Source organism: Amblyraja radiata, chromosome 6, assembly GCF_010909765.2.
Source record: "Amblyraja radiata isolate CabotCenter1 chromosome 6, sAmbRad1.1.pri, whole genome shotgun sequence".
In the NCBI taxonomy this organism is placed as follows: Eukaryota; Metazoa; Chordata; class Chondrichthyes; order Rajiformes; family Rajidae; genus Amblyraja; species Amblyraja radiata.
The window spans coordinates 78,432,136-78,446,582 of record NC_045961.1 but is presented as its reverse complement, the minus strand read 5'-3'; the positions used below and the strand labels follow the sequence as shown (position 1 = coordinate 78,446,582).

Sequence of the window (14,447 nt, the reverse complement as noted above, 5' to 3'; positions counted from 1 at the left end):
TTAAAACTCAAGATCCACTTTGGGAAATTTCCCAAAAATGGGTGCAGGATTATCTTGCCTTACATAAAGATTCATGTAGCCAAGGTAAAAAGAGAGAGTATGACTGGTTTTCTGTGCTCATTAAAATACCTAAACGTGCTTAATGATATAATGATAGCTTAAGGCTGCACCAAATAGTCTAAAAGACGTGTGAGATTAATGGGTCATTCAATGGACTCATGAAACTCCATCAGTGGTTGAAGTGTCACGCTGGAAATGTGAGCATCATCTCCATTCCAATAGTACGTGTTGTACAGTCGGTGATGGCAAGCTGGGCAAATGACTCAATGGTATTAGTCAAAGTGGAGGTAGTGCAACATAATATCCTCCAAGCAATGTCATGAAAACTTGGCATTATCATATTACTAATTGTGAGAGCTTAATGTGTGTACAATGGATGCTGCTTCCCACATTATAGTTGTTGACCGCATTTCCAAAAATGTAGCATATTGACTGGAAAGTACTCCAGGATGCCGAGTTATATTAATGAACATCTGCCATATCATTTTTTAAAGCATGCTTATCATTGTCATCAAGTGTATATAGGAGTGTTTGAATATTACAATCAAAATGTTAAAATACCAATTTGAAATGCTTTAAGCATGATCCTGTATGTTTCTTGGTGTAATTCTGGTATTTTACAAATCCTAGAACAGTATTTATTAACTAACCCAGTATCTTTTGAAAACAGCATTTAGTTTAATCCAATAATGCTCAGAACCTCATCCAAAATCACCAACACATAAAGAGAACAAGATTTTTGTTAAAATACTTCAGATGTGATTTAAGACTGATCTCTACACGCAATGGAGAAAACAATGGAAACATCCCCGATTCATCTTTGAAACTACTATCTAAATCACCCATGCTTTAGTGTGGTTTTCACTTCATTTCACTTAGTTTTTCACCACTTAAACAGGCATTTGATTTTGGTAAACAGAAAGTAAGTATACCAACCTTTATTTGTTAAATGGTGCTCAAAGTACTCGCTTCCCCTTCTCTGTTGGAGGCAACCAATCTTTAATGAATAGTTTAAGCAGATAAAGAATATGAGCAGGAATATGTCACCTGGCCCTTCAAGTCTGCTCTGGTATCAATCGAGATTTTGGCTGATCCTTGAACACCGTACCATTTTGCAGCACCATCTCTATACCATAATGTCCTTCAGAGATTTGGAGATTTCAGTCAACAGAACCTCAGAAAGTACCAGCATGGTGAATGTGATTTTTCTAGATGACATTCAGGAACAGAAATCACTTCTTAATCCAACTCCACTTAGTTGAAGTGTAAAACCATTATTGGTAAGATCACCAATGAGCAATTGACTCAGCTTTGATTGCGAAAAGAAAGTTTCTTGTAACCTACAAATTTGAACTGTGCAGTGCAGATATACTTAGAGAATAATGATTATCTATATAATTAAAAGTCTCATCTTGACCACTTTCTGTTTGTGCTGTTGTTTGATTTTACAAAAAACACTACCATATATGTCTGTGATTTTTTGGCCATCTTACTCAGAGTCCTCCTCCGATGATCAGGCCCCAAGGATTTTTCCCATCGATATAAAATAAAAGAGTTTTTAGTGTTTAAAAAATCTTGAGATTTCTCTCTCCTGTCAATCACCGTGATGAAGGCCACGCCCCTTCCAAGGGGGGAGGGACTATAAAACCCAGAAGTCTGGACATGGCTCAGTCGTTGCACGATGGCGAGGGAGAGGCCACGAAACTCAGACTGAGCTGAGAATCTACACAACACTGAGTGTCTACTGAACTGTAAGTGACCTTCATGTGCTTTATGTGGTTTTATGTGGTTTTATGTGGTCTGGAAACCAGTCTGGCCCAGAACACCCATACTAGCACTCCAGAAACCCCCGCCCCCCCCCACCCCTGCCCACCCCACTGGCCAGCGATATTGAAATTGGTGGAGAGGTGGAATATTGCATTGGGGGACCAGCCTTCCCGTGTGAAGCTGGGACCCAACGGGTCCCACTTACTCTAGAATGTAATTAATTCTGTTTCGTTAGGAAGGGAAACTTGTTTGAAATTCTGTATCATAACATTAAATTAAAACAAAAAGCTCTGCTATGTAGTGTGGGACATGCCGTCAATACTAATTTTAATATCACTTTTATTTTACCAGTTTAAAAGAGACTGAACATAATCTCATCAGGATCAAAAACAAACACAGGAATAACTGTTACAAAGTAATTCAGCAGCTCCATCAAACACATATAGTGAGGTAAATTGACAAGCATTTGCTCCTGAAATGGAGACTGGCTTTGTCAGCACAACATCTTATTGAAATGTGCAATTCAGAGGTTGCAATTTGGCCCATTGCCCCAGTCCAAATTCTTTATAAGATCTACTGGATTTATTCCACTCCCCTTGTCGCTCTCTGCATTGAATTTCCTAACAGAAGTCAGCTGAGGTCCCACTCCCCACAAATGCAATCTCCAACAACATTTCCATTCACTTGCCTGGTAGAAATGGACAGGTTGGCCTTAGCACAGACGGCTCCAGTGGAAATATAGTCTGCTCACATAGAACAGGAGCACATGCAGGGCCAGCAAGTGACACAACAAAGTGGTTCTAAATAAAACGTCCCCTGTAACCTTACCATAGTGTAGCTGTGAGCCACCTTCATTAATTCAGTGCAGCCTTGAGCATCAGCGAAAGCACGAATACCCAAGCAGTTTGACGGATGTAGCAACTTCATCAGAAAATGGCAGCACACTTCTACCACCTGGGGGAGCTGGAGTAGGCAGGCAGCTGCAAGGAGATTCTCAATCGTCTCCTCTTTTAACTCCAGGCAACCTGAAAGCAGATCAATTTCCCAAACACAGGGTGACAATTATGTTCTCAAGAGAAACATGGGAAACAAGGATTTTCAAAAAATAAGTTTGTTTTCTTCATGCAATGTTCACAGACATGTGTTCTATTCTCTGTGCTTGTCAACAATAAATGAAACACATTAAAAAAAAAGTTGATTTGAAGTTTGCTTGCAGATTCCATGCAACCGATAAACTGTTCTACAGCAGCCACTGAAATGCAATACAAATCATCATATTGTGAAGCTTCCAGTCCGTATTATGTAACTGATATACTGACACAATTCAACTGTTCAACTCCCACACCTTAGAGATTTTATAATCAACATGATTTAAATCAGGTAGACACAAAATGCTGGAGTAACTCAGCGGGACAGGCAGCATCCCTGGAGAGAAGGAATGGGTGACGTTTCGGATCGACAGTTTAATCAATTCAAATGTGTTGAGTTTTAAAATGACTTCATTGGGAAAATCACTGCAAATTTGATTTGACGGTAAATTTATAAAAAAGTAAGCAAGTACATAATTCCAGGAAAGACTGAACTAATCTTTACAGAGGAAAAAAAACAGGTCTTTGGTTACTAGCAACAAGCTTATGAAAGAATATCAGCTCCTTGCTGGTATTTGACAAGTGCTGAAGCTGGGTCAGGATGCACTTCACATCCAGCCCCTTCACCTTATGACAGAGAAGGTTGGTTTAGGAACAGCAATCTCATTCATGTGAATGGAGTCAACAACCCTGTGGTAAAATCTCGGTGCAAATAAGTGCTCAACCTATTTTACCTTAATGTTTGTAATTATTCTGTGGTATTTTAATCTGTTTCTTCATTTTTTTTTTTGCCAGGCTTTGTTTTTTTTAATTATTTAAAAGCATTTGAATATTTTGTCAGATACTATGGAAAACTGGTCAAAAGTTTTTGACAGGGGGCAAGCTCAAGGGGTGGGACCTCAGTAGTACTATATATGAAAGTGTTCTCAGTGCAGAGGTCACTCTGTCTGCTGGTGGGCAGGAAGGATGGGTTCACAAGAATCCATCCCAATGGAAAAACAAGTGCAGAGTCAAGTTAAGTTGCGGGCTAATTTTCAAGTGCTTGTAACTCTTCATAATACTCCCTCTTCTATCCTTATCTAATACTTTGTCTTTTCATCTCCACCTATTGTCCAACCATTAACAAATTAAAAAAAACACTGTATCCTACCGCTTGTAAAATGTAGTCCTGGCCCAACCCAAAGCTTCCCCTATGCCTTTTCCCAGCAATGCTGCCTAATCTGCTAAGTTACCCCAGCACTTTGGGTCTTGTTTTGTAAACCAGCATCTGCAGTTCCTTGTATCTCCCTGAAAAATCCGTAAGACTTGAAAGACATTCTACGGGCAACAAACAAATAAATCAGAGGCAGACATATGGGGCTGCAGATGCAGGAATCTTAAGCAAACATCAAGCTGCAGTTGGAACTCGGGCAGCATCTGTGGTGGAAATGGACAGATGATAATTTGGGTTGGGATCCTCCATCAATCTGAAGGAGCACTATGTTTTTTTGGTTAATGATTGGTACTCACCACGACTGGGAAAATACAGAAAGCACCCTTTGAAGTTCCACCATGAGCTCATATGGACAGAAGTCCAGAATCATTCAGATCTATCCTGCTTCACCACACACTGCACTGGGACAGTAATTTGCCAATAGAAAAAAAAACTCTGAAAGCGTATGAAGTCTGTGCTCTTACTAAATAGAAAATTATTGGAATATTTCTGAGCAGTATAGAATACATATATCTAAATATTGCTTACCATTAAAGGTCACTAATAAAGGGATTTATTAGCGCTTAAATGCCTTGGATTATACATGAAAGGTGTTACCTTAAAGCAATTGAATTAGTTATCGTATTGTTCATTATGCCCTGGCAATTTAAAGGTGAGGGCTGGAATTGGTCAATTAGGAAAACTGACTAATTTTATGCTTCATATCAAGCAGCCTAGTTCTATTAAAGGCCTTGATCATGTTATAACAGTGGAATTTAAAATCCTTGTTCTGAGTGAGCTATGAAAATAAAATCCACAACATACGTATATGTGGCTGGGTAACAGGAGTGATGGCACTATCTTTTATGGTTGAGATATTCAAAGTCATTTGTGATACCAGGCACCTTGTAGGGAATGTACTAAAATGAAGTTCATTCAATAGGTCAGCAGAATTGTGGGGCAGGGTATGCACTTCTTTCAGATCCAGCCACCCTGGTTAGATCCCGAACTCTGGCATTGCATACATAGCATCTTGTGGGATCCACATTTCCTTGATTATCATTGCTTTCTGCATATCTTCCATTCATTTGTCCGAAGTATCTCTATCTCTCACTCCCCTTTCCCCTGACTCTCAGTCTGAAGAAGGGTCTCGACCCGAAACGTCACTTATTCCTTTTCTTCAGGGATGCTGCTTTTTGTGTCTGCTTCAGTTTAAACCAGCATCTGCAGTTCCTCCATACACATTGAGTCTGCATGTTCTTCCTGTGACTGCTTAGAATTCCACTAAGTCCTGCGGTTCCTTCCTCCAAACACATGCCATGATAAGTTAATTGCTGCTGTAAATTACCCCAAGTCCAGATGACAGGAAAATTAGGGGTGGGGAAATGGGTATTTGGAGGTGGTTAATACGCATTTAATGGGTTACATAAAGCGTGGGATTGATGGGATTGATCTGAGAGCAGCACTGCCTCCTATTTCATTTGGAAAATTTGGAACAGATATTGAACTGTGCATTAAAAACTTTGCAGATCTTTTTCCCGATTAATATGCTGGAGATTGTGACATGCTGTCAACAGAAAACTTTCATTTATTTTCCAGACAGTGGATCTGACTAAATTCACGAGTGAAGTCTCCTAGAAGTTACCGCTTCTCATCTATTTGTTTGTGGTGGGGCACCTTTCCTTTGAGGTTTCTGTTTCCCAAAACCTCACTGAATATTTAACTTTCATTTTCCCTTGTGGATAGCCTAAATTTGACAGGAACATCATCTGTGCCTTTCTATGGCCACCACAGAAATCTCGGCTTCAAATGTGGTCCAGTAGATTATGGATCCTATTTGTTTTGATGGTTTCTTTCCAGAACTAAGACTGGAACTCACTACCTGGAAGCATTAACCTTGCATTTTAGATACTCCTTGACATATTTTTCTTTAGTGCATGAATCTCCTTTGGAATCCATCATGTTAACCCTCTATTGATTGCGACATTGCAAATTTCTTAACTCTGGTCCAGATTAAGTTTTGCCGTCCTTAAACAGAATTTTACTTGTGAAAGGAAATGTACGGGGGAAAGAAAGTAAGAAGCGGAGAGAGTAGGCTGTTGGAGAGCTAGGAAGGGGAGGGGATGAAGGGGAGGGGAAGAAGGGTGAAAGCAAGGAGTACCTGAAATTGGAGGTTCATGTTCATACGCAGTGGTGGAAACCTCCTTCCATCCCCTTCCCAGCCTCTAACTCTTTCTCAGCTATGTAATGACTGCATTGGGTCTACCTCCTGCACCAGTGCAGAACTGATTGATTTCATTAACTTTACCACTAACTTCCACCCAGCCTTCAAATTCACTTAGATTATCACTGACACCTCTCTTCCCTTTCTTAATCCCTCTATCTCCATCACTGAGGACCTACTATCAACTGATGTCTACTACAACCCAACCGATATTCAGCTGAATTACACTTCCTCTCACTCAGCCACTTGCAAAGATGCTGTCCCCTAATCTCAATTTCTCCATCACTGCCACATCTGCTCCCAATTACTACTATAATACTATTGGGATGTCCTCCTTTTTTTAGTAAACATGGTTTATTCCCTTCCGTCATAGATGGATAGACAATAGACAATAGACAATAGGTGCAGGAGTAGCCCATTTGGTCCTTCGAGCCAGCACCGCCATTCAATGTGATCATGGCTGATCATCCCCAATCAGTACCCCGTTCCTGCCTTCTCCCCATATCCCCTGACTCCGCTATCTTTAAGAGCCCTATCTAGCTCTCTCTTGAAAGCATCCAGAGAACTGGCCTCCATCTCAATCTGAGCCAGAGAATTTCACAGACTCACAACTCTCTATGAGAAAAAGTTTCCTCATCTCCATTCTAAATGGCTTACCCCTTATTCTTAAACTGTGGCCCCTGGACTCCCCCAACATAGGAAACATGTTTCCTGCCTCCTGCATGTCCAAACCCTTAACAATCTTATGTGTTTCAATAAGGTGTCCTCTCATCCTTCTGAACTCCAGAGTGTACAAGCCCAGCCGCTCCATTCTCTCAGCATATGACAGTCCCGCCACCCCGGGATTAATCTTGTAAACCTACGCTGCACTCCCTCAAAAGCAAGAATGTTCTTCCTCAAATTAGAGGACCAAAACTGCACACAATACTCCAGGTGTGGTCTCACTAGGGCTCTATACAACTGCAGAAGGGCCTCTTTGCTCCTATACTCGACTCCTCTTGTTATAAAGGCCAACATGCCATTCGCTTTCTTCACTGCCTGCTGTACCTACATGCTTACTTTCATAGACTGATGAACAAGGACCCCCAGATCCCGTTGTACTTCCCCTTTTCCCAAATTGACACAATTTAGATAGTAATCTGCCTTCCTGTTTTTTATACCAAAGTGGATAACATCACATTTATCCACATTAAACTTCATCTGCCATGCATCTGCCCACTCACTCAACATTCTCATAGCATCCTCCTCACAGTTCTCACTGCCATCCAGCTTTGTGTCATCTGCAAATTTGCTAATGCTACTTTGAATCCCTTCATCCAAATCATTGATGTATATTGTAAATTGCTGCGGTCCCAGCACCGAGCCTTGTGGTACCCCACTAGTCACTGCCTGCCATTCTGAAAGGGACCCGTTAATCCCTACTCTTTATTTCCTGTCTACGTCCCTTGTCAGCCACGGTCGCCCCATACTCCCCTTGGAATCTTTATTCCTCCTAGGAATGAACTGATCCTGCACCTTCTGTATTCCTTGAAATACCTGCCATTGTTGTTCCACTGTCATCCCTGCTAGGGTATCTTCCAGTCAACTTTGGCCAGCTCTTCCCTCATGGCCCCTTCTCCCTCTCCAATTGTAGATTAAACCTGACCATATTATGGCACTACCTCCTAATGGCTCATTAACCTTGTTCCTTTATCAAATCCGGTTCATTACATAACACTAAATCCAGAATTGCCTTCTCCCTGGTAGGCTCCAATACAAGCTGCTCTAAGAATCCATCACAAAGGCACTCTACAAAGTCCCTTTCTTGGCATCCAGTTCCAATCTGATTTTCCCAGTCTACCTGCATGTTAAAATCTCTCATAACAACCACAGCATTACCTTTGCTACATGCCAATTTTAACTCCTGATTCAACTTGCACCCTATGTCCAAGCTACTGTTTGGGGGGTTGTAGATGTCCCACTAGGGTATTTTTAGCCTTACAATTCCTTAGTTCTAACCATACTGACTCCACATCTCCTGTTTCAATGTCACCCCTTGCAAGCGACTGAATTTCTTTCCTCACCAACAGAGCTACCCCACCCCCTCTGCCCACCTGTCTGTCTTTTCGATAGGAGGTATACCCTTGAATATTCAGTTCACAGCCCTGGCCCTCTTGCAGCCATGTCTCTAATTCCCACAACATCATACTTGTCAATTTCTAACTGAGCCTCAAGCTCATCCACTTTATTTCTTATACTTCGCGCATTCATATACAACACTTTGACCTCCATATTCACTTCCCCCCTCACACCGTTCGCAATTGGCCCAGAACTTACTCTTTTATCCCTTCTCAAAGTTTCCTTCCCAATAATTCGAGAATCTTTTGTAATTTTTCCTGTACTCATTTCCCCTTCAACTTCGGCTTTATACTCCCAATTTGTCAATCCCTCCCCCCCACTATTTAGTTTAAACCCACATGTGTACCATAGCAAACCTGCCTGCCAGAATGTCAGTCTCCCTCCAGTTAAGGTGTAACCTGTCCCTTTTGTACAGGTCACCCCTACCCCAGAAGAGATTCCAGTGGTCTCTAAATATAAATCCTTGCTCCCTGCACCAGCCCCTCAGCCACACATTCAGATCCCCTATCTCCCTGTTCCTGTCTTCACCAGCACGAGGGTACTGATCTCCGGATTGCTACCTGAGCCACGGGCCAAATCGGCGAGGGTACGTAAAATTAAAAAGCTGAATGCGTGGCTCAAAGACTGGTGTGGGAATAATGGGTTTGGTTTCTTGGGCCACTGGCACCAGTACTGGGACAGGGGGGATCTGTTCTGTAAGGACGGACTTCACCTGAACGGTGCTGGGACTGGGGTCCTGGCAAATCATATAACTAGGGCAGTAGAGAGGTCTTTAAACTAAGTAGCGGGGGGGAGGTATCAAGGGGGGTAATAACGGCAGGGGTAGAGGAAATAGAGCAGGGTATCAGTGGGGAAGCGGAAAGTCAAAATGTGACAGGAGACAGAATGTGTGAAGATAAAGCTCTAGATGTAAAAGGGGCAAAAACGGAAAGGAAGGGTAGTAAAAATCATCTGAAAGTGCTTTATCTAAATGCACGGAGTATTCGTAATAAGATAAATGAATTAACGGTGCAATTAAGTATATATAGTTATGATATTGTGGCCATTACGGAGACATGGCTGCAAGGGGATCAGGACTGGGAGTTAAATATAGAGGGGTACTCGACAATTAGGAAAGATAGACAGGAAAGAAAGGGAGGAGGGGTGGCCCTTTTAATAAGGGAGGGAATAACGGCAATAGAGAGGAAGGATATTGCGTTGAAGGATCAGGATAGTGAAACAGCTTGGGTACAGATAGAGAATAACAAGGGGAAAAAAACACTAGTGGGTGTAATTTATAGACCTCCAAATAGCTGTGACGCTGTTAGTCAGAACATAAATCTGCAAATAGTTGACGCATGTAAAAAGGGAACTGCTGTAATCATGGGGGACTTCAATTTTCATATTAATTGGGCAAACCAAACTGGGCAGGGTAGACTAGAGGAAGAGTTTATAGAATGTATTAGAGACGGGTTCCTAGAACAGTATGTTACAGAACCGACAAGGGGGGAGGCAATCTTGGATCTGGTCCTGTGTAATGAAGCAGGATTAATTAAAAATGTCATAGTTAGGGACTCGTTGGGAACAAGTGACCACAATATGGTCGATTTCCATATTCAAATAGAAGGGGAGCAGGTTGAAACTCAGGCTAGGGTGCTTAGTCTAAATAAGGGGGATTATGAAGGTATGAGGAATGAGCTGATCAAAGTTGACTGGGATAGCAGACTCAAGAATAAGACGGTACATGAGCAGTGGTGTACGTTTAAGGGTCTACTGTATAACCTTCAAGAAAAATTTATTCCTATGAAGAAAAAAAGGGGTAAGGGTAAGAACAGTCAGCCATGGCTCAGTAAAACCATAAAGGATAGTATTCGGCTGAAGGCAAGGGCATATAAGGTAGCCAGAGATAGTGGGAGGGTAGAGGATTGGGAAGCATTTAAAGGTCAGCAAAAAATAACTAAGAGATTAATTAAGACGGGGAAAATAGACTATGAAAGGAAATTAGCAAACAACATAAAAACTAATAGTAAGAGTTTTTATAGCTATATAAAAAGAAAAAGGGTGGCTAAGGTGAACGTTGGTCCATTGGAGGGTGAGACTGGAGAGTTGTTGGTGGGGAACATGGAAATGGCAAAGGCATTAAACGAGTATTTTGTATCAGTCTTCACCATAGAAGACATAAAAAATATTCCAACGCTGGATAAACAGGGGGTGGTAGAAATGGAGGAGCTAAATACTATTAAGATCACGAAGGAGGTGGTATTAGGGAAATTAATGAGACTGAAGGAGGATAAATCCCCTGGGCCTGATGGATTACATCCAAGGGTCTTGAGGGAGATAGCGGTGGGGATTGTGGATGCATTGGTGATAATTTTCCAAAACTCCCTGGAGGCAGGAACGGTCCCAGTGGATTGGAAAATGGCCAATGTAACACCTATATTTAAAAAAGGAAGTAAACAGAAGGCGGGTAACTATAGACGGGTTAGTCTAACATCGGTGGTGGGTAAAATGTTAGAGACAATTATTAAAGAAACACTAACGGGGCACTTGGATAAACATGACTTCATCGGACAGAACCAGCATGGTTTTGTGAAGGGGAAGTCCTGTTTAACGAATCTGCTCGAATTCTTTGAGGAAGTAACAACCCGGGTGGATAAAGGGGAACCGGTGGATGTGGTATACTTGGACTTCCAAAAGGCTTTTGACAAGGTGCCACATAAGAGACTATTGCTAAAAATAAAAAATTATGGGATTGGGGGTAATATATTAGCATGGGTAGAGGATTGGCTAACAAATAGGAAGCAGAGAGTGGGGATAAATGGTTCATACTCGGGATGGCAACCGGTAACTAGCGGGGTTCCGCAAGGGTCGGTGCTGGGACCCCAGTTGTTCACAATTTATATAAATGATTTGGAGGAGGGAACCAAGTGTAATATATCAAAATTTGCGGACGATACAAAAATGGGAGGAAAAGTAGGGGATGAGGAGGATAGGAAGAGTCTGCAAAAGGATATAGATAAGCTAGGTGAGTGGGCAACAACTTGGCAGATGAAGTTTAATACTAATAAATGTGAAGTCATTCACTTTGGGAAAAAAAATGATAGGGCAAGTTATTTTCTAAATGAGGAGGAGCTGCGTTGTAATGCAACGCAAAGGGATCTAGGGGTATTAGTACATGAATCACTAAAAGTTAGTATGCAGGTGCAGCAAGCAATCAGGAAGGCCAATGGAGTTTTGGCCTTTATTGCTAGGGGGATTGAGTATAAAAACACGGAGGTCTTGCTGCAGCTGTACACAGTATTAGTGAGACCACATTTGGAATACTGTGTACAGTTCTGGGGTCCATACTTAAGAAAGGATGTACTAGCCCTGGAGGCAGTGCAGCGAAGGTTTACAAGATTAATTCCTGCAATGAGGGGATTGACATATGAGGAAAGGTTAAGTAGGCTGGAACTCTACTCTTTGGAGTTTAGAAGAATGAGAGGCGATCTCATTGAAACATATAAGATCGTGAGGGGCCTTGATCGGGTGGATGCACCGAGGATGTTCCCAATGATCGGGGAAACTAGAACTAGGGGACATAGTTGCAGAATAAGGGGGGGCTCTTTTAAAACGGAGATGAGGAAGAACTTCTTCACCCAGAGGGTGGTTAATTTATGGAATTCACTGCCCCAGGGAGCAGTGGAAGCAGAAACTTTAAATATATTTAAGACTGAAATAGATGGTTTTTTAGCTGCCAAGGGGATAAGGGGCTACGGGGAGAGGGCAGGGATATGGACCTAGGTATGGTTAGTATAGTAAGACCTGAGTGATCTCCTGGACAAGTGTCGATCGCCTGGATTGGGGTCGGAGAGGAATTTCCCGGATTTTTTTCCCGAATTGGACCTGGGTTTTTATCCGGTTTTTTGCCTCTCCCAGGAGATCACGAGGTTTTTGGGGTGGAAAGGGGTGATAGCGGTATAAAGGGGAGGGTAGTGTCTTGTGTTCTGTGTCTTGTGTCTACTGTTTGTGGGTAAGTGTGTCTGTTTAGTGTTCAGCCATGAGCGAATGGCGGTGCGGGCTCGACGGACCTGGTGGTCTACTCTCGCACCTACTTTCTATGTTTCTATGTTGGAGGACCTCCTTCCTCTTCTTCCCGACGTCATTTGTGCCTATGTGCACAACTACTGCTGGCTGTTCACCTTCTCTCGCGAGGATGTTCTAAATTTGGTTTGTGACATCCTGAACCCTGGCATCAGGGAGGCAACAGACCATCCTCGCTTCTCGTCTGCCACAACAGAATCTCCTGTCTGCTCCTCGGACAATGGAGTCACCCACCACTATGGCTCTGCCTGATGTTGGTCTCGCCGGTCGAGTCCCATCTCCAGGTTTGGATCCACCGACGTGTCCGTCGCTCGGACTGGAGACCTCGTCTCCCCCTCACAGTTCCCAAGAGGGCGTACCTGTTTTCATTAGGCACAGCCACCTGGGTCTCCTGCACTCCACGGTTACCACCCTTTCTCTGAGTCACACACCTTCGTTCTTCCCGTATCCTCAGCGTGACAACCTCACTGTAGGTCCCGTTCAGGAAACTCTCGTTTTCACGGATGTCCCTGAGGTCATCCAGCTGCTTCTCCAGTGCCCCAACACGGTGCTTCAGGAGCTGAAGCTGGACACACTTGCCACAGTTGTAGCAGCCAGAGGCTCCATCCGTGTCCCTGGGCTCCCAAATTCTGCAAGCGTCTATTTATAAGTCTAGGTATAAGTCACACCTATTTCTCCCCTTCCGTTCTCCCTACATTCCTTCCTCTAGCTTCACAATTCACAACTCTTCAATCCGTTTGTCTCACACCTTCTGTCTTTTCATCTCTGACCTCTGTCAAACCATCTGCCCCATACCTGTATCCAACCTTCAAAAATTCCCATACTTGAATCCACGTATTACTTGCCTGGTTGTGTCCTGGCCCTTCTCTCTATCAGCTTTCTCCCGCCCTCCCATCCCCCTCCCCTACAATTAGTCTGAAGAAGGGTCCCAACCCAAAATGTAACCTAGAATGTACTTAAATAGGCTAATCTGCTGAGTTACTCCAGCATGATGTGTCTTTCTTTCTTCAAAATATAACACTAGTTTTGTATATCTGGCTTCAGTTAAAAAAGATTGCAAGTGCCAAATGCAAAACTAACATTGGATTAAATAGTCAAAGCAGTAATTTATTCAAAACGCAGGCCATTGTTCAACCAAACTTGGATGAACAGGCTGGAATTTAATCTAAACTATTCAGATACAATTCAAATTTTGTACAAAATGACTATACAATATTTATACATATACTGACTTTAAACATTTTGCATCAATAACAGATCAAGTAACGTTTACAGGATAGGGAATAACTTCTCTTTTGTGCTATTTTTTTCCTACCATGAGATTAAAGGAATCACATTTATTCTAGCATGTTGCTTTCAAGTATTCATTAACGTTTTCCAGAAGTAGCACGTGCACAAGAAACCTCAACTTGACTCTTTGTCAGGAAGGGCAGTAGTTTGGCAGCTTAATTTCAAAGCCATCTCTTTGATTCTTTTGTAAGCCCAGCAAGTGCTTCAATTCATGCTCTGCTTCTTATCAAGTCAGTACAGGTTTTTTTTTTATCTTTGGCACTTATCAAATATTTCCTTTCGCAACTGTTCTTACAGCTCAATTTAACTTTAATTCATTGAACACATGAGAGATTTGCAGTATCTTGCAAGGCCAGAAGACTGATGAACACGAAAGTAATTGTTTGTATTCTTCAAGACTGGTAACTTGAGTATTGTATAAAATATATATTAAAAAAGCATTATATAAAACATAGGTTGCACAGAACAGTTTATAGTACCAAAGTAAATCAAGGTTAATTAGATTAAGCCAAAATTTAAATCCAATACTGCTTGAATGCTGCAACTTTTGCTTTGCTTACATGCAAGTATCAATTCTGGAGAAATATAACTCTGATGGGATTTTGTGCTGGCAATAAGCTCCTTGTATATTTTGGTTTCTTCAGTT

At 42.1% G+C, this 14,447-nt stretch overlaps 1 protein-coding gene across 1 annotated transcript in view; it reads right to left on the bottom strand.

Annotated features, from left to right (window-relative positions):
* The window catches only part of klhl1 (kelch like family member 1), a 203,423-nt gene that overhangs the window by 150,301 nt on the left and 38,675 nt on the right, over positions 1-14,447 (bottom strand). The window contains exon 3 of the mRNA XM_033023035.1: positions 2,656-2,852. Within this exon, the coding sequence (XP_032878926.1) occupies positions 2,656-2,852 (197 nt within the window). The remainder of the gene's footprint in view (positions 1-2,655; positions 2,853-14,447) is intronic.